The 27,075-nt window shown below is 39.4% G+C and overlaps 1 protein-coding gene across 1 annotated transcript in view; it reads left to right on the forward strand.

Moving 5' to 3' along the window:
* The window catches only part of plcl1 (phospholipase C like 1), a 124,447-nt gene that overhangs the window by 88,680 nt on the left and 8,692 nt on the right, over nucleotides 1-27,075 (forward strand). Inside the window, exons 5-8 of the mRNA XM_059342723.1 lie at nucleotides 1,095-1,486; nucleotides 2,912-4,034; nucleotides 5,134-5,310; nucleotides 18,547-18,909. Coding sequence (XP_059198706.1) covers nucleotides 1,095-1,486; nucleotides 2,912-4,034; nucleotides 5,134-5,310; nucleotides 18,547-18,909 — 2,055 coding nt within the window. The remainder of the gene's footprint in view (nucleotides 1-1,094; nucleotides 1,487-2,911; nucleotides 4,035-5,133; nucleotides 5,311-18,546; nucleotides 18,910-27,075) is intronic.

The raw sequence follows: 27,075 nt of genomic DNA on the forward strand, positions 1-27,075 counted from the left end.
CTGTCAGAAGGCAGAGAAACAGAAACAACGTCTCTGTAATCATGACTGGATGTCAGAACGTCAGCTGCAGCCTCAGCAGGAGAGCTTCCAGGTCTGCAGCTGAACATTTAATCCCTCACGTCAACAGAATTGTTGCTTTTCTGCTTTTGTCGGTTTGGATTTGTGAAGTGTGGTTAGACACAGGTGGGTTACTTCCTGTATCACCTGCTGCCTGAACACAGAGACAGGACAGACATGTGTATCAGTCAGACAGCTGACAAGACTGCAACATGTGCAGAGATGATATCAGAGAACAAGATGAAACGATAGAGAAGAAGCTGTTTAATGGGTCATTTTAATATCCTCACTGAAACAAGATCACTAAAGTTTAATTAAGCTGCAAAAAAAGGAAATAGGCATTACTAATTAACTGCAGTGTTTCCCCTACCGTTATATTAGGGCCCCCCCCGCCCCCCTTGACCATCAAGTTCATTTTATTTTCTATATAACGCCAGATCACAACATAAGTCATTTAACCCTTTATCAGGCAAAGAACTATATTTGGTAACTTCAGGTAATATTTCGAGAAAAAAGTTGCAAATTTACTAGATAAAAGAGGCAAATCTGTGCGAAAAAAGTCGCAGATTTACAAGAAAAAAGTGGGGAAAAAGCAGCTTTTTTCTCCCAGATTCACCACTTTAACCCTTAATAGGACACTCATTGAAATACTTGCAAATTCCAAATTTCAACCCTAGAGAATATTGGAGGATATTACATACAGCCAGAATGAAAAAAAAAAACATATGAAAATGATATTTTGAGAAAAAAGTTTACCAGATTAAAGTGGCAAATCTACGAGAAAAAAATGCGCAGATTTATGAGATTTAAAGTGGTGAATCTGGGAGAAAAAAGTTGTAATGTGAGGTGTTTGCTCTCATTTAGCTCTCAAAGTGCACATAATCGATGCATTTTACTTAAAAATGCAACATTTTCTCCCGGGGTGCATGCACATTGGAAAAGCTGTAAACCTAGAGGAAACACTGACCTCCCTCCATCTCTGGGTCAATAAACCGTCCTCCTCCTCTCCTCCTCCTCCTCTCCTCCTGTCTTTGCAGGTGCGTCTGCGTTTTAAGGAGATCCAGCGCAGCAAGGAGAAGCTGACCTCCCACGTGACCCGCGAGGAGTTCCAGGAGGCGTTCTGCGAGCTGTGCACGCGTCCCGACGTCTACTTCCTGCTGGTGCAGCTGTCCAAGGACCGGGAGTGCCTGGACCCCCAGGACCTGCGCCTCTTCCTGGAGACGGAGCAGGGTCTGTCCCTGGCCACCACCGAGGGCTGCTGGGAGCTGCTGCGGCGCTACGAGCCGTCGGCGGCGGGCCGGGAGCGCGGCCTGCTGGGCCTGGACGGCTTCGCCCGCTACCTGCAGTCCCCGGAGTGCCAGCTGCTGGACCCGGAGCACCTGGGGGTGTGTCAGGACATGAGCATGCCGCTGTCCCACTACTACATCAGGTGCGTCACACGTTTGTTTACGTTGCAGCCAGCTGATCAGAGATCTCTGGGCAGAGATCTGACTCGCTCTGAATTTAATTCACTTTTTAAAAATCTGTCCTCTCGTCTGCCAGATGGTTCTGCTTACTCACGGCGCTCTGCATGCCACCAAAACAAACATTCAGGGAGAATATCCACATTTAATTTGACATATTGCTGCAGTCACACATTATACATTAAATTCTGCTCCACTCAGGAATGTGTTTTTCTTATTTAAATGTCCTCTAAAATGTCTGAACTTCACCACACTGACTCACAATACCAGAAATGAAGTTGTTGATACCAAGACCAGTGAAACGATTCTCCAACACCATCCCACTTTATTTTTCCTGCTTGACCATGAACGCTGGTGGTCATCAGATCCAGAGAACATTAGTTACATTAGAACCTGTAACCTGCTGAGCATCATGACATTAGGTGGACATTACACTTTGAATGTTTCGTTTTTTGTTATTACACTTTGTCCTCCTTATGTAGAAAGAAACATTGGTACATTTTTTCTTTATAAAGCCTTTTTACATGAACTTCCCTCTTACTTCTTACTGTGATCACAGTAAAATTAGGTATTTTTGTCATTTCTTGATACTTTTAGTCTTTAAACTGGTTAAAATGTTTTCTTTGCACCCACATCTTTGTTTGAGTCCCCTTAAACTAGATTATTTTATATGCTTGGCAGATTATGAAAACATGATTAATGACTATTTGACTGCTGAATGTTTATTTTGACACAATTAATTCATCTTTCATGTATCATTTTATTTGTTTCTTTGATGTGACTTTTTTCATTTTAACTCTTTGCTTGTTCTTATGCGACTTTATATGCTGCTATCTGAGACAGAGATTTATATACACTACTGGTCAAAAGTTTTAGAACACACCAACTTTTCCAGAATTTAATTGAAAATGATGCAGTTTAATGTCTCAGTGTACTCAGTGAAAATAAAATAAATCACATTTTATGTTGAACTAAAGGACTAAAAAAAGACACAAAATGACAAAAAAAGACACCAAAAGACACAAAATGACTTACAAAGACATGAAAATAATTCAAAATAGCCCAAGACTCCATGGAGTTAAGTTGTTAACCCATTTCTTGTTCCCTGAAAAAGGCCTACTTGTATAATTCTGAAATGTACATTATTTTTCAGTTTTGGTTAAGCTTACCTTTTTTTATTTACCTCTGGCAGTTCACCACTTACCTTTGGACCCTTTCAAGCTGTTCATTTGACTTGAACTGCTTGAATTTCAATAAAAAACTGGAAAAATTAGGGTGTTCTAAAACTTTTGACCGGTAGTGTATATCTCCAATCCAATCCAGTTATAATAATTGTTAAATAACTCCTATAAAACCTCATTCAGCAGCAGGTGATGATGTGTGTGTTACAGCACGTCGTACCGCTCCTACCTGCTGGATGACCAGGTGCACGGCCGGGCCGACCTCGGCGGGCTGATCAAGGCGCTGCAGGCGGGCTGTCGCTGCGTGGAGCTGGGCGTGACCGACGGGCCGGAGGGCGAGCCGCTCCTCGGGGTCGACTACGGGCCGGACATCCCCCGCCACCACCACCACCATCACCACCACCACCACCACGCCCCCGTCACCATCCGCTCGGCCCTGGAGGTGGTCAACAAGTACGCCTTCCTGACCTCGCAGTACCCGCTGCTGCTCTACCTGTGCCAGCGCTGCTCGCCGGGCCAGCAGCGCACGCTGGCCCAACACCTGAAGAAAGTCTTCAGCTCCCGCCTTTACACGCCCGAGGCGCTCCACGTCAGCCTCGGGGGCCGCGCCACCACCCTCCCCTCCCCCGAGCAGCTGAAGGGCCGCGTCCTCATCGTGGCGAAGAAACTCCCGCCGGAGCACGACGGCTCCGACGGCGAGATCTCCGAGGAGGACGAGGAGATCGGAGGAGGCGGGCCTCTGGCGGGGCGGCGGATGACCATCCCCGGCGAGGAGGAGCTGGGCGTGGTCCTGGTGGTGCCGCCGCCCTCTCAACCCCGGAAGCTCCGCCTCCACAAGGAGCTGTCGGACCTGGTGGCGATCGCTCGCACCGGCAGCCGCAGCTTCTACGCCCAGAGAGCGAGTCAGAAACAGGCGCAGCAGCAGTCTCCGCCCAGCAGCCCGTGCTCGCCCGGCACGCCGCTGCCGCCCGAGCCGCCTTACTGGACGCTGTGCTCGCTGGGCGAGGGCGAAGCCGGGCGCCTCACCACCGAGAGCCCCGAGGACCTGGTCATGTTCACCAAGCGCACCCTGACCCGGGTCCGGCCCAGCTCGGTGCGTCTGGACTCCAGTAACCCCAACCCTCAGGGCTACTGGAAGGGCGGCGTCCAGCTGGTGGCCTTGAACCAGCAGACGCCGGGCGCCATGCTGGACCTGCACAGGTGTCGCTTCCTGCAGAACGGAGGCTGCGGCTACGTGCTGCGGCCCGCCGTCATGAGGGACGAGGTGTCGTATTTCAGCGCTCACACGCAGGGCTGCGTCCCAGGAGTACCCGCCCAGACTCTGAGGATAAAGGTGAGAATATTTTATTAATATTTTAGGGGTGCACCGATTGCAATTTTCTGGCCGATCACCGATCGCCAATTTTTAAAAAGCCTGACGTGCCGATTCCGATTTTGGCCGATACCGATTTTTTTACTCTGAACTAACTGAACCTTCAATGTTTGAATCTTATTTTATTGAAAACAATAACACAGCAGTATTTTTCTTTAACAAATAAAGGAAATCACAATGCCTGAGGTAGTTAATAAAATACTGAACTTAAAATAAATAGCAACAATTTACAGGACAAACTAACAAAATAACTGCAACCATAAATAAAGTGTCCTGAGTCTTTGGTTTCGTTATAGTTCAACATACATACAGCTAGGGAGGGCATCGATTTTCGTTACGAAGAGTAAGAAGGAGTCGCTGGATTTGTCTCCAGTAGCTTTCTTGAAAAATAGTTGCTAAGGGGGTCTGAAAAGTTGCTGAATTTAGCAACAAAGTTGGGAATTGGCCGATTGCCGATCCCGCAAAATTAAGGAAATAGGCACCGATCGATCGGGTGCACCCCTATAATATTTCTGATTTTGTAACATAAAGTATTTTATTTAGAACTGAAGTCCTGCTGTGATAAATCAGAATGTCTTTTGGGAAACAGGTCAGTTCATTCACATAAAGAGAGAAAAAACACGCAACAAAAAAATGAAGGATGAATACAGATAGTATTTTTATTATTCTTATTCTTACTATTATTTATAATAAAAAGGCACATTTTCTATAGATATTGTGATAAAATCACTATTGTGATTTATTTTGTCATCATAATAGTTATAATAATAATAATAATATACTGTCACTATGCACTTCATGTGTTTTTCATGCACACTGTTTCACAGCACCAAAAATTTTTATACTGCATATTTATATTTATTCTGCACTGGAATTCTACTCCTTAATACATACTCCTTCTTTAGACACTTATCTATCTATCTATCTATCTATCTATCTATCTATCTATCTATCTATCTATCTATCTATCTATCCTTTTTGTTTTCTTCTCTCCACTAAAAGCAGAACTAAGTGATGAATGTAACTGTGTGAGCTGCTTGGTGTTGTTGTGTTGCTGCAGGTGATCAGCGCTCTGAACCTGCCGAAGCCTCAGGGCTCGGGGGCAAAAGGTGAGGTCATCGACCCGTACGTGGTCCTGGAGCTGCACGGCGTCCCAGCGGACTGTGCTGAACAGAGGACTCGCACCGCCGCCCAGAACCAGGACGACCCGCTGTTCGACGAGACCTTCGAGTTCCAGGTAAGACCTGTCACACCTCTCTACATTTATTACTGTTACAAATATAATTATACACTACATAACGTTGAATATGAAAATGTAGATTATTAACCCTTAATAGGACACAAAAAAAACGTATGAAAATAATATTTTGAGAAAAAGGTTTACGAGATTAAAGTGGCAAATCTACGAGAAAAAAATTTGCAGATTTATGAGATTTAAAGTGGTGAATCTGGGAGAAAAAAGTTGCTTTTTTCCCACTTTTTTCTCGTAAATCTGCAACTTTTTTCGCGCAGATTTGCCACTTTAAATCTCTTAAATCTGCAGCTTTTTTTCTCGTAGATTTGCCACTTTAATTGAATAAATTTGCAACTTTTTTCTCAAAATATTACCTGAAGTAACCAAATATAGTTACCTATGAGAATGATATCTCTGCAGTAGTACATGTTTAAAATGTGGATCTCAGTGAGTTATATGTGTGTTACTGAGAGAAGAGAAGAGTGATGCTTAAATATAATCTTTGCCATTTTTTAAAGTGCCCCTTTGATTAAACACTGGCCCCTGCTTGGCCCCCACAGTAAAACTGGTCTAGAACCACCACTGCTGTTATTGCATAAAGTTTTTAACATGCATTGAAAAGTGTTCTTGATTAAAGATTTACAGGAAAAGAGGAAAATGTCAGCAACATTAAAGAGACTGGTGATTTTCGGAGAAGTCGGCTCTGCACCTGTACACAAACAGAGCGTAGAGAGTGTTTGACTGAAGCGAGGTCGAGATCATCAAGATTTAAATGCTTGATTTAAAATTCACTTTCTGTCTGCGGTGAATTTATCACAGGAGACGTGATTTGATGACTGCTGCGTTGCTGATTTGGCTTTTTTCCTGCTCGCTGACAGAGTTCTGTATCAGAGCGGCTGAGCCGCAACGACAAGCTGTCACAACTGATACGGAGCACGCCGTCTGTGTGTGTGTGTGTGTGTGTGTGTGTGTGTGTGTGTGTGTGTGTGTGTGTGTGTGTGTGTGTGCTGACATAATTTGCCTTCACAAAGGATGAAAACATGTTGTGTAATACCTGTAACTCTAAACAACGTCTGACTGTAATTACAGTGGATCTCTGGCAGGAGACGGACATGATAAATTTAAACGCACATTTGAGACGGCAGATGGATCCGGTACCTGCCTGTCAGTGGCGGTTCTAGACCAGTTTTACTGTGGGGGCCAAGGAGGGGCCAGTGTTTAATCAGAGGGGCACATTAGCACATGAAAAAATGGCAAAGATGATATTTAAGTATTCAAAATCTTTGAATGTCTTGAAAAAGACACAAAATGACCAAAAAAGACACAAAATGAGAAGACAGAATAACCAAAAAAAAACCCACAGAAGACATGAAAATGACAGAAAAAAGGACACAAAATGACCAAAAAAAGACACAAAATAACTAAAACAGACACATAAATGACATCAATGACAAAAAAGACACAAAATGACACAAAATAACTAAAACAACAGACACAAATTTACCAAAAAAAGACACAAAATGAATTACAAAGACATGTAAAGACATGAAAAGGATTCAAAAATGGACAAACTAGCCCAATAAGACTCCATAGAGTTAAACTATTATACAATGTAACATTCTGGGTTCCTTTTGTGTACAATGAGATATTGTTTGAACAAAAAAAAAGGTTAGAATTGTTCCATTGTTCATTGTTATAAATTGCTCATTTTATTATTAATTTGACACAGGGGCCACAGCACTGCTGCCTGTTAGCTTCCTGCACACTGGATGAGTATTCTTAGTGATATTAGGAGAAATAAAAGGTTTTTAAATGAGAGGAGAGACTGAAATTATGTCCCAATCATTCAGTTTGAGGTCGTTTGTCGATTGTATTTCTGGCAGAATTTATCCGTCAGCTGTCTGTCCGTGGGTCCAGTTTCCCACGTGGCTGCTGTCAGGAAATCTGTTATAAACTGTTATGAGCTTGTTTTTATAATATAGCATTTTAAATGCTGTGACATACAAGTGAACTTTACTGCAAAACAGGGCGTAACGTCTGCATCTTCCATCTGCAGATCTGTGTTTTGTTTTTTGTGCGATTCTTCCATCCAGAGAAATAAAACTAGTGCTGCCTCTCGGTCCTCATTACTGATGATGCAGATGTTCTGGTTTGTTTACTTTTTTGCAGTGAGGTTGTGTGAGGTTCTTCTCCACCTGCAGCAGCTCAACACATTTAAAACACCTAAAATAATCTCTAGCATGCTGTCAGACAGCTCTCTGCAGCTGTTCTCTCTCTTAAAGCCACCAGACTCCATTGACAGAAACAGTCATTTTACCTCATAGGACACTGACGTTGCTGCTGCCCTGATTTGTTGGGTGATTTTACAAGATACATATCATCAAAAATATATTAAAATGTCTATATGTATATTGTTTCCACTGTGGTGTAAAAAAGAGGTTGCAGTGAGTCATTTGGATGCAAAAAAAGTTGTGATTCTTGCTGTCTTTCATATACTCTATTTATTAATTAAATTAACATAAGAAAGTCTATATTGTGATGCATATAAATGATAATAAAAAAAATAAATAAAATAAATATAAATATAAAACCAAAAATGAGAAACTGTGTACACAAAATTGGTATAAAAAACACAGGACAGTAAAAGCAACAACAGATATTAAATTATCTATTGCAATAAAAGATATTGGCTACATTGCACAGCTCTACTCAATTGGTTTATTAGTTTGCGTTATTGTGTGACTTTGTTGTTTTAAAGGGTTAATTTGGATTCCCGACAGTCACAGAATAACACCAACAAGGCAGCAGGAGACCAGCTACTACCTTGTTCTGCGATGTAAAATTACAGTTTCTGTCATTGGAGTCTGGTGGCTTTGAAGAGAGCACACATAACAGCTTCTGTTCCCCGTAAAAGGGATTAAAATGTTCCAAAAATGGCGCTCACTGAGACTGATATTGATTCTTTAGGTGTCTAGGATCAGATAGCTGTTGCCCCTGTCCATACCTCATACCAGTGTTTCCCAACCTCTTTTGTGCCACGGCACATTTTTTACATTAGAAAAATCATACGACATGCCACCAAACAAAAATGTCAAAAACACCGTAAAAAAACACCCTAAATATGTTTAGAACTACATGTGTCATCTGTAACAATTCCAACCCTCCTCCTTTATCTGGCTAGGAACTGGCAACAGTGACCCAAAACAGACTGTAAGCTAGCACGGTGCATCAATTTAGCACAGAGCAGATCGTTCGGGCAGGAAGTCGTGCACAGACACAAAATAAAACATCCGGTATATTTTCAAAATAAATTACCTCAGGTTCACGGCGGATCTTATTTCACAACTTGAAAACGTGATGATGGGCGGGGACAGACCTGAAGTCAACAGGTTAGAGGTTTTCACTCGTCTTTTCACCCCACAGACACCGCTCACTGTGGTGCTTGTTGTAAACAAACAGAGATCACTAAGTGAACACCTCCTGCAGCAGCAGCACATACACACTGTACTGCTACAGAGCTAACTGTTAGCCTGTTAGCACATACACACTGTACTGCTACAGAGCTAACTGTTAGCCTGTTAGCACATACACACTGTACTGCTACAGAGCTAACTGTGTAGCCTGTTAGCACATACACACTGTACTGCTACAGAGCTAACTGTTAGCCTGTTAGCACATACACACTGTACTGCTACAGAGCTAACTGTTAGCCTGTTAGCACATACACACTGTACTGCTACAGAGCTAACTGTGTAGCCTGTTAGCACATACACACTGTACTGCTACAGAGCTAACTGTTAGCCTGTTAGCACATACACACTGTACTGCTACAGAGCTAACTGTGTAGCCTGTTAGCACATACACACTGTACTGCTACAGAGCTAACTGTTAGCCTGTTAGCACATACACACTGTACTGCTACAGAGCTAACTGTTAGCCTGTTAGCACATACACACTGTACTGCTACAGAGCTAACTGTAGCTAACTGCCGCTAACGACAAGCCAGCCGACCTCGTTAGCGATCGTTAAGACGGAGTCGCTGGATTTGTCTCCAGTCATTAATAAGGAGATATTGATTCTCTTGCGGTTATATCACTTGATTACGAGTGAATTTGCGACATTCGCTGATACACTGCTCTCTGTTGGAAGAGCATTTAATTGTTCTCCCTCTCACTTCACGCCGCTCACTTCAGAGTACCAATCAGGTGAAATTGGATAATCTTCCACTGCACACCTGATCATTTCTTACGGCACACTTGTGTGCCACGGAACAGCGGTTGGGAATCACTGCCTCATACAACCACAGTTAAAAAAATACAAACTTTGCACACAACGGTGTATTGAAACACACACCGTGTCTGTCCAGAGTTCAGTGAGGACCGGAGCAGGTATCTGTCTCTGCCGTCTCCTGGCCTTGTGGCACAGCGAGGTCACACAGTTGGGTTAAGTGTGCGTATCGGCCTGTTGAAGCACATTCTCATATGTCTTAATCATTTGTCCTCCAGGCTGTGACATAGTGGCCCAGACACTGGACACACACACACACACACACACACACACACACACACACACACACAGGGCAGACTCAGTCTCAGCTGTCTGCACTCATGAAATATATAGGAGCATTCACACTACGGGCATCACAGATTATTAAAATGTGATGTTGTGCATCAGGGAGCTGAAAATTGGATCAGAATGATTAATACGTTTTTATTAATTATTCCTGCCAAAGGGTTCTATTGGTTTCTTTTACATATTAAAGAAATGTCAGCAATTATACACAAAAGTGTGTTTTCAGCTCACTAACACACACACACACACACACAGGCAACATTATCTGTATTCAGATGGAAAACTCACTGTGGTCATGAATTAAATCAGTTTAAATCAGGCAAATCTTGTTTTTTATGAGCTAATAATCATTGACAGTGTGGTTGTTGTGCCTTTGAAGCATCAAATTGATTTAAAATTGTCAAAAAGGTGAAATATTTCTGTTATTTTTATTGTGCACTTCTTGATTACAGGACAAGTATAAATAAATTAGGGGATATATAAGAAAGGTCACTTTAATTTCAGTGATGCTGTGTTTGCATTTAATATATATATATATATATATATATATATATATATATATATTGCTGTTTTGATTAAATATTATATCAAGACACAGGCTATAGATAAGAACTACAGGTTCTCAGCTTTATTCTTGTCCATCATGAGTATAACAATGTATTTTTATTAGGTTTTCCAAAATAACAACCACAAGCCACATAAGCCACAACAACAACAACAACAACAACAACAGTCTGCTGATCTCAGAGGGTGGAGATGCTGAAATGGCTGCAGGCTCTTTTAAATGTCAGACGATGCACTTAAATTAAAACACATTAACATGTCAATCTCAGCTGTATCCTGTTTACGAGCTCATTTTCTTTTTAAATAATATGTTTTTTTTAGCCCAGAAATATGAAATCAGTTTCTTTTTGAGAGGTTTTTGCAGAGTTGCACTCAAGCTCAGTTGAGACGTTCACTCATTACCTTAATGGGGACGCTCTCCTCTGGAGCTTTTTCTGCTTTATGGAAATTAGGATCCACATGCAATAAATCTTAGATATTCTGATGTTTGTATTTTGCATAAAACTCTATTAGAAAAACTGTTTGGTGAAGTTTGACGAGGCAGTTTTATTCGAGTTTAATGTATTTAAAGACTTATATAATAATGATCTACATCCATGAGTCTTTGTGTCGGTACTACTTGTATTTATTACATTCACTTTCTACATTTATCTACATTTATTCTACATGGGTACTGTGACTCTCACAAGCTGCTGGTACTCTTTCCTGCATCAGGCTTTCTTTATTTTTATCGACCACACTGCAAAACAAGAAAAGTTGGGTGAACTCAAAATTTCAAGGCAACAAACTTCGATAAAATTTTAAGTTGGACAATTAAACTAAATATTTTAAGTTTTCTTTTTGAGTTTGCTCAACTCTGAATTCAGATTTTTGAATTTATAATTTTACATTGTAATAACTTTTAATCCTTACTTCTGCTAACTTCTGCAATGTGCTGAATTGGCACGATTGTAACGCTGCTATGAAATGTCAGCTAATGTTGTGACCACAATTTTGAGTTAGCATTGATACGCTAATGGCTACTCTTGTAGCTGTAACAAGCAGCGCCGCTAGCATCAGTTAGCCGCTAGCGTCAGTTAGCCGCTAGCATCAGTTAACCGCTAGCATCAGTTAGCAGCTAGCATCAGTTAGCCACTAGCATCAGTTAGCCGCTAGCTTTTGCTAATGACCGAATTTCCCAACAAAGAAATAAGAGTTATCAGAACTATTGTCCCTTGTTGTGAACCCCAACTTAAAGATATAAGTAACAACAACTCACCAACTTGTTTTTGAGCAGACAACTGGCTTCCTTTGTTGTGCTAACTTACATTATTGCCCTAAATGTCAATAATTTATATTTCCAAGTTTTACCAAATTAAATCACTGTTTTAGGCCAAAAAATACAAGTTGGCTTTTTTGCAGTGTAAATATGGTCTGCTCCCCGTATCAGAAACAAGATGGCGACGAGTGTAACGCTGAACTTGATGTTTCCAATTTGTGTGACAGGCGACATAAAGACATTTCCATCATAATTAGATGCAGAAAAACAAACAAATTGGTTTTACTTTGGACCCCCCACCACCAGCCTAGCGAACATGGGAATAATGACAGCAACAACACTTATTTTCACTGGAGGCTGTGGGTAATGTGCTGGATAATGTCAGAGCAGAGATTCGGTGTCCTGTGACTCATTCTTTCTTTTCAGAGCAGCTTTTGGTTTGAAACTGATTGAATTAACTGTCACAGAGCTTCTCTGCTCCGCCACGGGCTCGCTGCTGAAAAACTGAGAACTGGATTGGATTGAAGTCATCATTGGACACACACACACACACACACACACACACACACACACACACACACACACACACACACACACACACAGTCTGCAGGAGTTGTCTGTCTGGCTTTCTCATGCATGAAACTTCAGCCACTCACTCACTGTGGACACACACACACATTCTTGTACTTCTATCTTTGTGAGGACCCTCATTGGAACAGTGAATTCTCTTGCAAGTTATAATAGTTTTGGATTTTTCATTAGTTTTAGTTTTAATTTTGCGGTGAATTTTTGTTTTCAATTTCAGTTAGTTTTAATGAGTTTTTAGAGTGAGTTTACTAGTTTTAGTTTAGTATTATTTCTTAAATGCTTTAGTTTTAGTTTAGTTTTAATGTTAGTTTTAGTTTTCTGTAATGGGGTATTTGTTGGGTGGGAGATTAAAAGAGGTCACAGTAAATTTTGCCTTTATTTCCTTTGTCTGATCCATCTTCATATGTATGAAAAAAGTTGAAGTGAAGGACATTTTCACTATAATTTTAGTTAGTTTTAGTTAGTTTTGTAACCACAAAATACAGTTTCAGTTAATTATCTTTTTTTTAAAAACTCTCTTTTTTTTAATTTCAGTTAACGAAAATTATTTTTTCAATTCTAGTTTCCGTTATTTTGTTTTGTTTTCGTTAACTATAATAGTAATAGTAACATTAACCCTAAAACAAAGTCTGAAATCTCAAAAAAGCCTTTAAAGAAGTGAGGACCGGCCGAAATGTCCTCACTTTGCAAAAATGTCCTCACTCTGTTGGTTAAAAAAGTGTTCCGGTCCTCACTATGTAGGAAGAACAAGAACACACACACACACACACACACACACACACACACACACACACACACACACACATTCTTGTACTTTTATCTTTGTGAGGACCCTCATTGGAACAGTGAATTCCCTTGCAAGGTTATAATAGTTTTGGATTTTCCATTAGTTTTAGTTTTAATTTCGTTGTGAATTTTTGTTTTCAAATCCAGTTAGTTTTAATGAGTTTTTAGAGTGAGTTTGTTAGTTTTAGTGTAGTATTTATTTTTTTAAATGTTTTTGTTAGTTTTAGTGTTTTTGTAATGGGGTATTTGTTGGGTGGGAGATTAAAAGAGGTCACAGTAAATTTTGCCTTTATTTCCTTTGTCTGATCCATCTTCATTATGTATGAAAAAAGTTGACAAAGACGAAAACGAATGACATTTTCACTATAATTTTAGTTAGTTTTGTAACCACACAATACAGTTTCAGTTAATTATCATTATCATGTAACCTTTAACCCTTAAAACAAAGTCTGAAATCTCAAAAAAGCCTTTAAAGAAGTGAGGACCGGCCGAAATGTCCTCACTTTGCAAAAATGTCCCCACTCTGTTGGTTAAAAACGTGTTCTGGTCCTCACTATGTAGGAAGTACAAGAACACACACACACACACACACACACACACACACACACACACACACACACACACACACAGCAGTCTGCAGGAGTTGCAATACTTTTTCTGAAAAAGGAACAAAACAACTGTAGTTTCAGTGCTGGAGACGATGAGGTAGCCTGTGTGTCCTCAGTGTTGGAACGCCCCCCCTCCCCTCCGGCTGTGTCCCAATTCAGAAGCGACGTCCTTTGAAGTTTGTGTTTCAGGTCGACATGTCCAGACTTTTCCTGAAAACGCAGCTGAGACATCCAGCATGTTTTTTGATTAAATGTCTGAGGATGATCAGGTGTAGAGCTGGACAGATATGGGATTCATCAGATGGATACCAATACAGATTATAGAGGGAAATTAATCGATTATTTAATTTTTTGGAGCTGGAATGAAAATGGACCTTCTTTCTTTCTTTTCTTACCAGATCCTTTTGTTCTAACCTTTCACAATAAAACCCTGGATGCCTCGATATTATGACTCACCATGGCAACAGCTAAAAAAAACCCGTTAAATTGCCAATCCTCACGCGAACGTATGGTGAGTTAGAAGACATTTTTAGGAGAAACAAAAAGCAACACGGTTGCAGCTGCAGAGAGAGAAAAATAAAATGTAATCACAAGTAAAATACACTGTAAAAAAAAATCTGTTTAATTTACGGTAAAATACCGGCAGCTGTGGTTGCCAGAACTTCACCGTAAAAAATACAGTGAGCGTATGTAAATTTAAATATCAGCAAAAACTGTAATTTATACAGAATAATCCCATTACTTTTAGGATAATTGTGTCATTATGGTATTTCTCCATTAACTTTACATGAAAATTTTATATTTTTACAGCAAAACTGTGTGTTTTCTACAGTTTATGGCGGTAGAATTTAAAGTTTTATACTATTCTTTGATTGACAGTAATTAAAAGTATCTACTACGGTGATGTACAATGTTTAATTTTACAACCTATTTCTGATGCAATTTGACAGTTTTTTACTGTAATTTAAACAAACATTTTTACAGTGTATTACAGATAAAAACTGGCAAAATGGTATTGAACCTAAATGTATTTCATTAAGTTGTAATCCTGCCAGTGAAAGACGGATGTGGAAGCAATGCGAATCATAATTGACTGATTTAAGTAAATATAATCCAGTGGCTATTTCAATGTGCAGTAGATGTTTCAGTGTCAGGGTCACTTTCCTTTTCACTCTGGAAACTATTATATAGCTTTCCTGACATTCTCTGGATCGGCAATATTATTTAAAAAAAACAACAACAAAAAAATGCAACACAAAGAATTTGCTCTGACATGAGAACACGTCCACGTGAGTTATTATGTTACGCTTTGAATCAATGAGGAAATGAAACAGCATGTCTGTCTCTGAAAGAAACGCAGAGTATATTAAAGAAAACATGGTTAGGTTCTCAGTCAGTTACCGCGGCAACTCAGCCAGAGCCCTTTGCCGCTCTGTTCTATCCTTATTTCTATCAAAAGCATGAAATATGCCCAAAAAAAGGTTGATTTTCTGACTGGAGGAAAGGCTCAGACATCCCTCTCTGTGGGGACATTGTTCTTCAGAGACAGCGGACCCTGAGCTGGGACACAGCCACTGACTTCCATGAATATAAATGTGAATTTAAATAAATAAATGAATAAATAAATAACAGAAACCAGCTGTTTGTGTTTTGGGACTCAACAAGTGAGCTCCGGAACAAAAGAGTGACACCACTGCTGTGATCCAGAACGTTTACAGCAGGCTTTCAAATTAAGCAGATGTGACGGAACGCGCACACACACACACACACACACACACACACGCACACACGCACACACACACACACACACACACACACACACACACACACACACACACACACACTGAGACACATGCAAACTGTAATCTCAATAGTCTTGAGGGAGTCAATGTCTCATCTGTGCTGCTTGAATTTGTTTCCTTCCGAGCCCGAAGACTTCATATGGCTTTATTGTTGTGGATGGACACACACACACACACACACACACACACACACACACACACACACACACACACACACACACACATATATACACATATAAACACAGGCTTGGGGCAAGTTTATTCTCATTCTCTGTGGGAAATAATAGATTTGTACTTCTTTCTGTTAAACAAGACACAGATATGATTGTGTGTGTGTGTGTGTGTGTGTGTGTGTGTGTGTGTGTGTGTGTGTGTGTGTTACAGGCTTTGTTAGGAGAAAAACAGCCATTAGCTGATAATGTTTTATTGTGAAATGTGTTTACTCTCGGTTCGTCTGCACACAATGAATATGCAGACACACACACTCAGCATCATTTGTCCTCCCACTTACTCGGTGCGTGTGTGTGTGTGTGTGTGTGTGTGTGTCTGAAGCCTTATTAGCCTCTAAAGTCCTGTGCGTGTGTGATGTGTAATGTAATATCTTCTTCCCTGCAGCAGCAGCATTCTGACGCTGATTAACATTAATGTTTCACCTGAACGGCCTCATGAGTGACACTTAATAACAGGAAACGCTGTCTGAACGTATCTGCTGAATATTCTCTTTACTTAAATTAAACATTTAATGAAGTGCATCTTTTGTTCTTTCTGAATGGAGAGCAGATGAATAATGTACAGAGACATTTTAAAAGCTGTGCATCACCAGGTGACAGAACATTAAACTGTTAAAAGCTGTGATAATCAAAACAAATTAGTTTGTTTCTTCCGGTGAAAAGCTCTTTAGTGTCTCACTGTGAGCTGTGAGTGTAAATAACAGGTCTGATGTTCACAGGAATGGTAATTGGAAAGGAAAGCTGCAGCTCTGCCAGTGTGTGTGTATACATATGTAGAGTGTTTTTAATATACTTTCATATCTTTTAACGCATCCCACAGTTCATTTAGTTCTATGGCTTTCCATCATATCACATGATCTTCCTCAGCATATAGGAGGAGCTCAGCTATCATCAAATTGCCCATAAAAACATGCAAACAATACACAAAGACAATAAAAACATACAGACAATAAAGCAAAGACAATAAAAAACAATAAAAAGCCATAAGATAAAAATATGTAGGGAAATAAATAGATGGAAGCAAAAACAGATGCAACAAACTTCTTACAGCAGAAACAGGAAGAGAGTCCCACAATGTTGGAGAACCGGATCGAGAACCAATCGATACACACAATTTATGTTTAACCCTTTATCAGGCAAAGAACTATATTTGGTAACTTCAGGTAATATTTTGAGAAAAAAGTTGCAAATTTGCTAGATTAAAGTTGCAAATCTACAAGAAAAAAAGTTGCAGATTTAAGAGATTTAAAGTGGCAAATCTGTGCGAAAAAAGTCGCAGATTTAAGAGAAAAAAGTGGAAAAAAAGCAACTTTTTTCTCCCAGATTCACCACTTTAAATCTCATAAATCTACACATTTTTCACACAGATTTGCCACTTTAAATCTCATAAATCTACACAATTTTTTCTTGTAGATTTGCCACTTTAATCTAGTAAACTTTTTTCTCAAAATATTATTTTCGTATGGTTTTTTTTACACATTCTGGCTGTATGTAATATCCTCCAATGTTCTCTAGGAAATTTGGAATTTGCAAGTATTTCAATGTCCTATTAAGGGTTAAGGAAAACATTTTTATGAGTGAAAAAGATTCCTGTTTCTCAGACAAAAATGAAGTGTATCGAATAATGTGTTGAGTTGAATAAGTTGAGTATCGCTGCAGCTTGTTCTAGAAACGCCTCTCTACTAATAATAGACTATTTTACATTTAAATGATATAAATTCCAGTCTGCAGGGGTGACAACTTTGATTTATTTATGTGAATATTTTTATTGGATTATATAATACATACAACACAAGAACATCCATGAACTCAAACACATCCAGAAACTCAAATGTATTGTGCGCACACCATAAAATCAATAAGAAATAATAATAATAAAAATAAACATGATTAGAATGTCCCAACTATATTAGCGTTAATGACAATAAGAAAAATAAACAGACATTCTGACACAAAGAAAAGCAATAATGGTAAAACTTCACAAATGATGCAAATCAGCTATACAAAACCGACAGAGGTGAACAGAGCAAGGTTATAATAATTTTGGATTTTTCATTAGTTTTAGTTTTAATTTCGTTGTCAATTTTTGTTTTCAAATTCAGTTAGTTTTAATTACTTTTTAGAGTGAGTTTGCTAGTTTTGATTAGTTTTATTTTTTGGAAAATGCTTAGTTTTAGTTTAGTTTTTATTAGTTTCAGTGTTAGTTTTAGTTTTTTGTAATGGGGTATTTTTTGGGTGCCAGATTCAATAAGGTCACAATAAATGTTTCCTTTATTTCCTTTGTCTGATCCATCTCAGCCCCAATAAGTTTACTAAGTCATAAAACCAGATAGATGAAATAGATTTCATATCAACCAAAAAGGTTTATGAATGAAAAAAGTTGTCAAAGACGAAAACTAAGGACATTTTCACTATAATTTTAGTTAGTTTTAGTTTGTAACCACAAAATACAGTTTCAGTTAGTTATCGTTTTTTTAAAAACTCTTGTTTTTATTTTTATTTCAGTTAACGAAAATGTTTTTTCAATTCTAGTTTTTGTTATTTTGTTAGTTTTCGTTAACTATAATAACTTTGGAACAGAGAAGTAAAAACAAAAAACAGTAAAATAAATGAGTAAATAAATACATTCACAGGGCCCTTGAAATCATTTAGTCTACGGGGAGCTTCTCAACATATAGTAGGAACGGTTGCCACAGCTTTTTGAATTTACTTTCTGAGCCTTGAGTCGTATATCTTAGTTGTTCCACTTTAAGATGAGCCACTACGTCCATCACCCAACTTTGATTCATTTTTTATTTATTATATGTTCTTCTCCTGTTTCCTGTGTGCAGGTGAACATGCCGGAGCTGGCCCTGCTGCGCTTCGTGGTGTTAGACGACGACTACATCGGAGACGACTTCATCGGCCAGTCCAGCGTGGCCTTCGAGTGCCTTCAGCCCGGCTACCGCAACGTGCCCCTGCTGGGCATGACGGGGGACCCCTTAGCCCACGCCAGCCTGTTCATACACGTCGCCGTCACCAACCGGCGAGGCGGAGGGAAGGCCCAGCGGCGGGGGCTGTCGGTGAGGAGGGTGGGGAGGCGAGGCCGGGAGTACGTCTCCCTGAGGCACACCGGCATCAAGGTGCTGGACGAGACTTTTAAACCAGCCAGTGGACCGCTGAAAGAGGCCACAGACCTGCGAGAGGACGCTCAGGTGAGAGAGGAAACACATTACTGTAAAAAAAATAGTGGGAGATTAACCCTTTATCAGGCAGAGAACTATATTTGGTAACTTCAGGTAATATTTCGAGAAAAAAGTTGCAAATTTACTAGATTAAAGTGGCAAATCTACAAGAAAAAAAGTCACAGATTTAAGAGATTTAAAGTGGCAAATCTCCACGAAAAAAGTTGCAGATTTACAAGAAAAAAGTGGGGAAAAAGCAGCTTTTTTCTCACATATTAACCACTTTAAATCTCATAAATCTGAGCATTTTTTTTCTCGTAGATTTGCCACTTTAATCTCGTGAACTTTTTTCTCAAAATATTATTTTCACATGTTCTTTTTTTTACACGTTCTGGCTGTATGTAATATCCTCCAATATTCTCTAGGGTTGAAATTTGGAATTTGCAAGTATTTCAATGAGTGTCCTATTAAGGGTTAAAAAGCAAACAAAATGACCAAAAAAGACACAAAATGACAAAAAAGACACAAAATGACCAAAAAAAGACACAAAATGACCAAAAAAGACACAAAATGACCCAAAAAGAAACAAAATAACCCAAAAAAGAAAAAAAATGACCAAAAAAGACACAAATTGACCACAAAATGACCAAAAAATGGACACAAAATGACCAGAAAAGACACAAAATGACTAAAAAAAGATACAAAATGAAAAAAAAGACATTAAGTGACCAAAAAGACTAAAACACATTAACACATGAACACTTTAACACAGTGGAGACAGAGCTGACTTCCAAAATGATTTGGCGACCCCCAGAAATCATCTCGCGACCCCAGTTGGGGTCCCGACCCCAAGGTTGAGAACAGCTGTGCTAGAAAATGTTGTGCACCCTTCATGCAGAGTCCACCACTGGTCAGGTGTACAGAGTACGTCAACATAAAGTTACATTATGGACAATCGGCATGATAAAAGTATAGATGGTTTGTGCATCAGCCAGGTTTGAAATGTTAATATCAATCTGAGCAAGAACATTCTCATTTTTTAATCTGTTTAATAAAGCTGCAGATAGGAGAGAGAACAGAAGTTCAGTCAGAGTCCGAGCTGCAACACAAACACAAGCTGTGTTCAGGCTGTTAATGAGCTCAGACTGGACCCCTGGGTAATCCACTGACCACCTTCTTAACTGTTATATATCATATTTTTGGTAACAGGATTTTGGATTATCCAGATTTACCAGGACTTTGTTCCTGGAAGTAAATTCTGAAAGACACACAGTTTCAATCATGTGTTGGTGCAGAAATCTTAAAATCGAAGCACATTTTTTTTGGTGAATGAGGCTACGTTTCCATGGTGACGGTCTGAACAGAAGACGCAAAAGTGGCGTCACGTCTTCACTTTTTATTCCTCGTTTAGACGAGCGTTTTCAGGAGGAAATCTGCTGCATACGGTGACGCAAAAGTGTGTGAAATTGGATTGTATGCAGCCAGGCGGCATCACTTAAAGCCATAAGAGCATCTTTGGGCATGCAGAAGTTTTCACGCCACACATTTTCATCAGCTACTCCTTCCACAAAGTTCTCCACCATCACTAGATCTCCCAGGCCAAAAAAGACACAAAATGACCAAAAAAAGAAACAAAATAACCCAAAAAAGAAACAAAATAACCAAAAAAGACACAAAATGACCAAAAAAGACACAAAATGACAAAAAAGACACAAAATGACCAAAAAAAGAAACAAAATAACCCAAAAAAGAAAAAAAATGACCAAAAAAGACACAAATTGACCACAAAATGACCAGAAAAGACACAAAATGACAAAAAAAAGACACAAAAAACAGGTCTCGTTCACAGCCGTCTGGCTCCTCCCACCAATCGCTGCATCCAGAATGTGATGGAGGTAATTCCAGATCCTTCTCTGTTCACTAATACTATCTGTACATATCCTGGACATTTGGTGGAAAGACTCCTGTAAGTTTATTAGAGCTGCCAGAGCAGCTTGAAGGTCCCACCATGGAAATAATCCCACGTTTCTTTATTTCCTGTCCTGGAGCATGTATGTGACGTAAACACATACGAACCTGGTCTCACAGGAATCCGTGAAATAGCCACAGATTTGCTTAACTCATAATCCGTGGAATAGCCACGGAATCACTCAAATTTCCGTGAAACTGACACGGATTTGGCTACAATGCAAGTTAATGACAGTCATATCCCGTGGCTATTCCATGGATATTTGTTCCTATTGGTTTGTTCCAAGTCACGTGACTTTCAAGGTCCCGGCGGTCAGAACAAAAAACATGGCGGACAGTTCTCTCATTTTTAGTGAAAAAATTAATATTTTGACTTTGTTTCTGCATAAAAATGGATTTTGATCACATTTCTAGCGAGAAATATATGTTTTATTTTCTAAATATTCACTCAGTGAATGTACATAATCACTTTGTGGTGAAGATCTCGCCAGAAAAATATGACTGTCATTAACTTGCATTGTAGCGAAATCCGTGTCAGTTTCACGGAAATTTGAGCAATTCCGTGGCTATTCCACGGATTTTGAGTTAAGCGAAATCCGTGGCTATTTCACGGATTCCTGTGAGACCAGGTTGACACATACGTGACGTGAGCAGATCAGATCAGAGTTTTGTGTCTTGTCAGTGTAGACGACACGCTACGGAGGAGAGGATTACACTTTTCCACTTTGCAGGTGGTTTCAGATTTTTGCGTCTTTAAGCCCCAAAACGCCGTCACCGTCTAAACGAAAGGCACTTCCGATAAAATATTTTGTCGTTTTTACCCGCGAGCGTCCTGGTGTAAACGGGGCCTGAGGTAGAACTTTCTGAGTCAAACTGCAGCCGGGCAGGTTAAGAGATAAAGCCAACAGCTGAGTCACAGCAGATCAAGTGTCCCTCAGCTTCTGTATTTTTAGGCTGTGTTGATGAAGACGAGCGGTTATGAGGCAGAATCGGAGCAGCTTACGTGACGGAGCTGAAATCAGACTCCACCTGAGACTTCTGTGTATCAGAGAGAGAGAGAGAGAGAGAGGGGAGAAAGAGGAGGAGGAGGAGAGCCAGTGACAAAAGAAGAAGCAGTTAGAAGAGTGGAGGCGGATTATAAAGCTTCTATAAATATAAGCATAGAAAGAACCTGGTCTCACAGCAGCCAACAGCTTATCACTGAATACAAACAGTCTGAGGGGGTGGTGTGGATAATAACCTCTCTCTCTCTCTGTATTTCTGCTTTTAAAGATTTAAATTATGATATCAAAGTAATATTTATATCCCAAAGTGTGTGGGCTCCTCTGCACGGTCCTGTTAGTCCCCTAATGCAGTAGTTCTCAACCTTTTTGAGTCGCGACCCCCAATTTAACATGCATGTTGTCCGCGACCCCCACTCACTGAACACAATCTCACACGCACAGTTCAGATCACCCAAAAAAGAAACAAAATGACCAAAAAAGACACAAAATGACCAAAAAAGACACAAAATGACCAGAAAAGACACAAAATTACCAAAAAAAAGACACAAAATTACCAAAAAAAGGAAACAAAATGACCAGAAAAGACACAAAATGACCAAAAAAAGACACAAAATGACCCAAAAGACACAAACTGACTAAAAAAGACACAAAATTACCAAAAAAGGAAACAAAATGACCAGAAAAGACACAAAATTACCAAAAAAAGACACAAAATGACCCAAAAAGACACAAAATGACCAAAAAAAGACACAAAATTACCAAAAAAAGGAAACCAAATGACCAGAAAAGACACAAAATTACCAAAAAAAGACACAAAATTACCAAAAAAAGACACAAAATGACCCAAAAGACACAAATTGACTAGCCTGGCTAACACCAGACCAAATCTCATTGGAGATTGGGTCTGGACACCTACAATGCTTTTCTCCGTAGAGGAGGTGTGGTTTACGATCCTCCGGAGCCGTTTATTGGACGCTTAGAATGTCTATCAAAGCGTCTGTAGGTAGCTCTTAGCCAATCAGATCAGTTATACCAGATGACGTAGTAGAGCAACAGAGATGGATGTTTGTTGTGTGTGTGTCTGTGAGAGAGTGTTGCTGCTGCTTTGCTTCTCCAGTTCTCGCTTTCTGCAAGATTATTTATTTTCACGTTTTATTCCCCCTCATGTCATTCTGCCACACACATCCACTGATTTTATGGGCAATAAACAAGCTGCTGCGGGTCTCTCGGGGCTCCGCTGTCCCCCGGCTCGGAGCCAGATCACCGGCGGTGACCGGCGGTCTCACCGGCTCGGCGCAACGAGCCGCAGAAACCGCCCGTGCGGCGCTAATAGCCCCGCTACCGGTGATCTGGCTCCGAGCCGGGGGACAGCGGAGCCGCTGAGAGACCTTTCGCCTTTCAACTTTGGCTCTAAACTATTTAAAACACCATCTACAGCTAAAGAGAGTTTCGCGTCTGCAGCAGCCATGTTGGATCCGGAAAGCTTCCAAGTGCCGAGTAGTACGCGTCATCGTCTCACCGTCCCTCCCCGCTCTGTGATTGGATCCCTAAAACAGGGCTAAGGTAATCGCCTCGTTTCCAGACTGGCTGGAGGTTCGAAATCAAATTCGAGCGCGCAAGGCAGTCTGGGTATACCCAGGCTACAAATTGACTAAAAAAGACACAAAATTACCAAAAAAAGACACAAAATGACCAAAAGAAGACACAAAATGACCAAAAAAAGGAAACAAAATGACCAGAAAAGACACAAAATGACCAAAAAAGACACAAAATGACCAGAAAAGACACAAAATGACCAAAAAAAGAAACAAAATTACCAAAAAGACACAAATTGACTAAAAAAAGACACAAAATTACCAAAAAAAGGAAACAAAATGACCAGAAAAGACACAAAATGACCAAAAAAAGACACAAAATGACCAAAAAAAGACACAAAATGACCCAAAAGACACAAATTGACTAAAAAAAGACACAAAATTACCAAAAAAAGGAAACAAAATGACCAGAAAAGACACAAAATGACCAAAAAAAGACACAAAATGACCCAAAAGACACAAATTGACTAAAAAAAGACACAAAATGACCAAAAAAAAGGAAACAAAATGACCAGAAAAGACACAAAATGACCAAAAAAGACACAAAATGACCAGAAAAGACACAAAATGACCAAAAAAAGACACAAAATGACCAAAAAAAGAAACAAAATTACCAAAAAGACACAGATTGACTAAAAAAAGACACAAAATTACCAAAAAAAGGAAACAAAATGACCAGAAAAGACACAAAATGACCAAAAAAAAGACACAAAATGACCCAAAAGACACAAATTGACTAAAAAAAGACACAAAATGACCAAAAAAAAGGAAACAAAATGACCAGAAAAGACACAAAATGACCAAAAAAAGACACAAAATGACCAAAAAAAAGGAAACAAAATGACCAAAAAAGAAACAAAATGACCCAAAAGACACAAATTGACTAAAAAAAGACACAAAATTACCAAAAAAAGGAAACAAAATGACCCCAAAAAAAAGACAATAAGTGACCAAAAAGACTAAAACACATGAACACATGAACACTTTAACACAGTGGAGACAGAGCTGACTTCCAAAATGATTTGGCGACCCCCAGAAATCATCTCGCGACCCCAATTGGGGTCCCGACCCCAAGGTTGAGAATAGCTGCCCTAATGCTCTATCAAGAAACAGTTTTTTCCCAGTTTGGTGTTGAAGAACTTGACCTCAATCCCTCCGACACCTTCGGGATGAGCGGGAACGCCGACTGTGAGACCTGATCTCCAACATCAGCACCCGGACTCTCTGAATGAGGGCAAAGCTCTGCAGCCACGAGCACCACGAGTAATCAAGTTGCTGTCACTCTATAATATTCAGTAAGAGTCGGGATGCAAGCTGTGCTGAGACGTGTATAATTCCTGCTTTTACCTTGACTTTATGTGAAATGTCGAGGCAAGGCAAGTGTCTTTTTATAGCACAATTCATACACAAAGTCACTCAAAGTGCTTTGATATAATATTTTGAGAAAAAAGTTTACGAGATTAAAGGGGCAAATCTATGAGAAAAAAGTTGCAGATTTATGAGATTTAAAGTGGCAAATCTGTGTGAAAAAAGTTGCAGATTTATGAGATTTAAAGTGGTGAATCTGGGAGGAAAAAGTTGCTTTTTTCCCACTTTTTTCTTGTAAATCTGCGACTTTTTTCGCGCAGATTTGCCACTTTAAATCTCTTAAATCTGCAACTTTTTTTCTTGTAGATTTGCCACTTTAATCTAGCAAATTTGCAATTAAAAGCATTAGAATGTATTATAACAGGGGTGTCAAACTCTGGCCCGCAGGCCAAATTTGGCCCGCAGTGTAATTTTATTTGGCCCGCGAGGCAACACCAAATTATCATCTTATTTTTGTACTATAAAAGCTGACCCGCCGGTATTATACGGCGCATTTACCGCTAATACTACAAATCCCACAATGCCCTGCTGTTGTTTTGGCGCGTCAATCAGGACAGAACCCAGAAACGCTCCTCTGTGACAGTCGTCATAGCAACCTCAAGCTAGAGCTGTCTCCCAGCTACCCCTTCCCAAAAATGGAGAAAAGAAAGGCAGAATTCATTAAACTGTTGAAAAAGTTTATTTTGATATTTAAATCCGAAGGATGCAAATAGAAAAGAGGCATACGGTTTTTATTTAATTTTTATGTAATAAATTAATGACATTGATGTGTTTTTTATTTGAAATTTGATTTTGCATGTCTGCACTATTTAGTTATATATTGTATGTTTATAAGCGTTGCTGGTTCCATATTTAATGTTAAAGCAAAACATGTTTGGTATATATTAAAAGGTTTATTTGTTCAATGTTGGCCCGCGGTTTTATTCAAGTTTTAAATTTTGGCTCATTGTGTATTTGAGTTTGACACCCCTGTCTTATAATATTAAGGCAGTAAAAGTAAATGTAAAAGACAATAAAAACGTTTGAAGCGAGCAATCAAAAGGACGAAGAAAATATCTTTAGTACTTCTAAGAAAGCTGAGGGAGGCAGGATTGTTTTCAGCAGAGCTCAGTTGTTCAGTTGTTCCTCAGATGAGGAGCAGAAGAACTAAATGCAGCTTCACCTAGCTTGGTTTTTAGTTTTTGAATAAACCTCCCAGAGGACCTCAGGGGTCTTGATGCTTCATAACCAACAAGGTGTATGAGTTGTTAACTACACTGCAAAAAAGCCAACTTGTATTTTTTGGCCTAAAACAGTGATTTAAGTTGGTAAAACTTGGAAATATAAATTATTGACATTTAGGGCAATAATGTAAGTTAGCACAACAAAGGAAGCCAGTTGTCTGCTCAAAAACAAGTTGGTGAGTTGTTGTTACTTATATCTTTAAGTTGGGGTTCACAACAAGGGACAATAGTTCTGATAACTCTTATTTCTTTGTTGGGAAATTCGGTCATTAGCGAAAGCTAGCGGCTAACTGATGCTAGCGGCTAACCGATGCTAGCGGCTAACTGATGCTAGCAGCGCTGCTTGTTACAGCTACAAGAGTAGCCATTAGCGTATCAATGCTAATAGCGGCATTACAATCGTGCCAATTCAGCAGATTGCAGAAAATAGCAGAAGTAAGGATTAAAAGTTATTACAATGTAAATTATAAGTTAGTACAATTTACAGCTGAGTTGACAAAAATCTGAATTCAGAGTTGAGCAAACTCAAAAACAAAACTTAAAATATTTAGTTTAATTGTCCAACTTAAAATTTTATCGAAGTTTGTTGCCTTGAAATTTTGAGTTCACCCAACTTTTCTTTTTTTGCAGTGTAGTTAACTCTGTTTAATGTTAGTGAGCTAACTTTCAGGAGAATAAATAAACTCAACCACTCAACTAATGGTGGCGTTATTGTGAAATAATGTTGCTCTGACTACTGCAACCACAAAGTAAACATCATTCAGTGAACAATGCTTTCCGGTGTTTCTGCAGGTTAATATGTTAAGAGCTGACTGTGAGCTGACTGCACCTGAGTCAAAGTCAATTTATTGTCATTCATCCATGAACGAACAAAGTGCTGTTACTCTCGGTTCAAGGTGCAAAACAGAACAGATAGACAGAACAAAGAATAATATAAAAGACAGGACAATATATTACCAGTAGTAATAAGGGCTGTGTGAACAATGACTGAAATCTGAGAATGAGAACACAAATAAGTAAGTAAATACTGGACTAAAT

This window comes from Centropristis striata, chromosome 10 (genome assembly GCF_030273125.1).
Source record: "Centropristis striata isolate RG_2023a ecotype Rhode Island chromosome 10, C.striata_1.0, whole genome shotgun sequence".
Classification (NCBI taxonomy): domain Eukaryota; kingdom Metazoa; phylum Chordata; class Actinopteri; order Perciformes; family Serranidae; genus Centropristis; species Centropristis striata.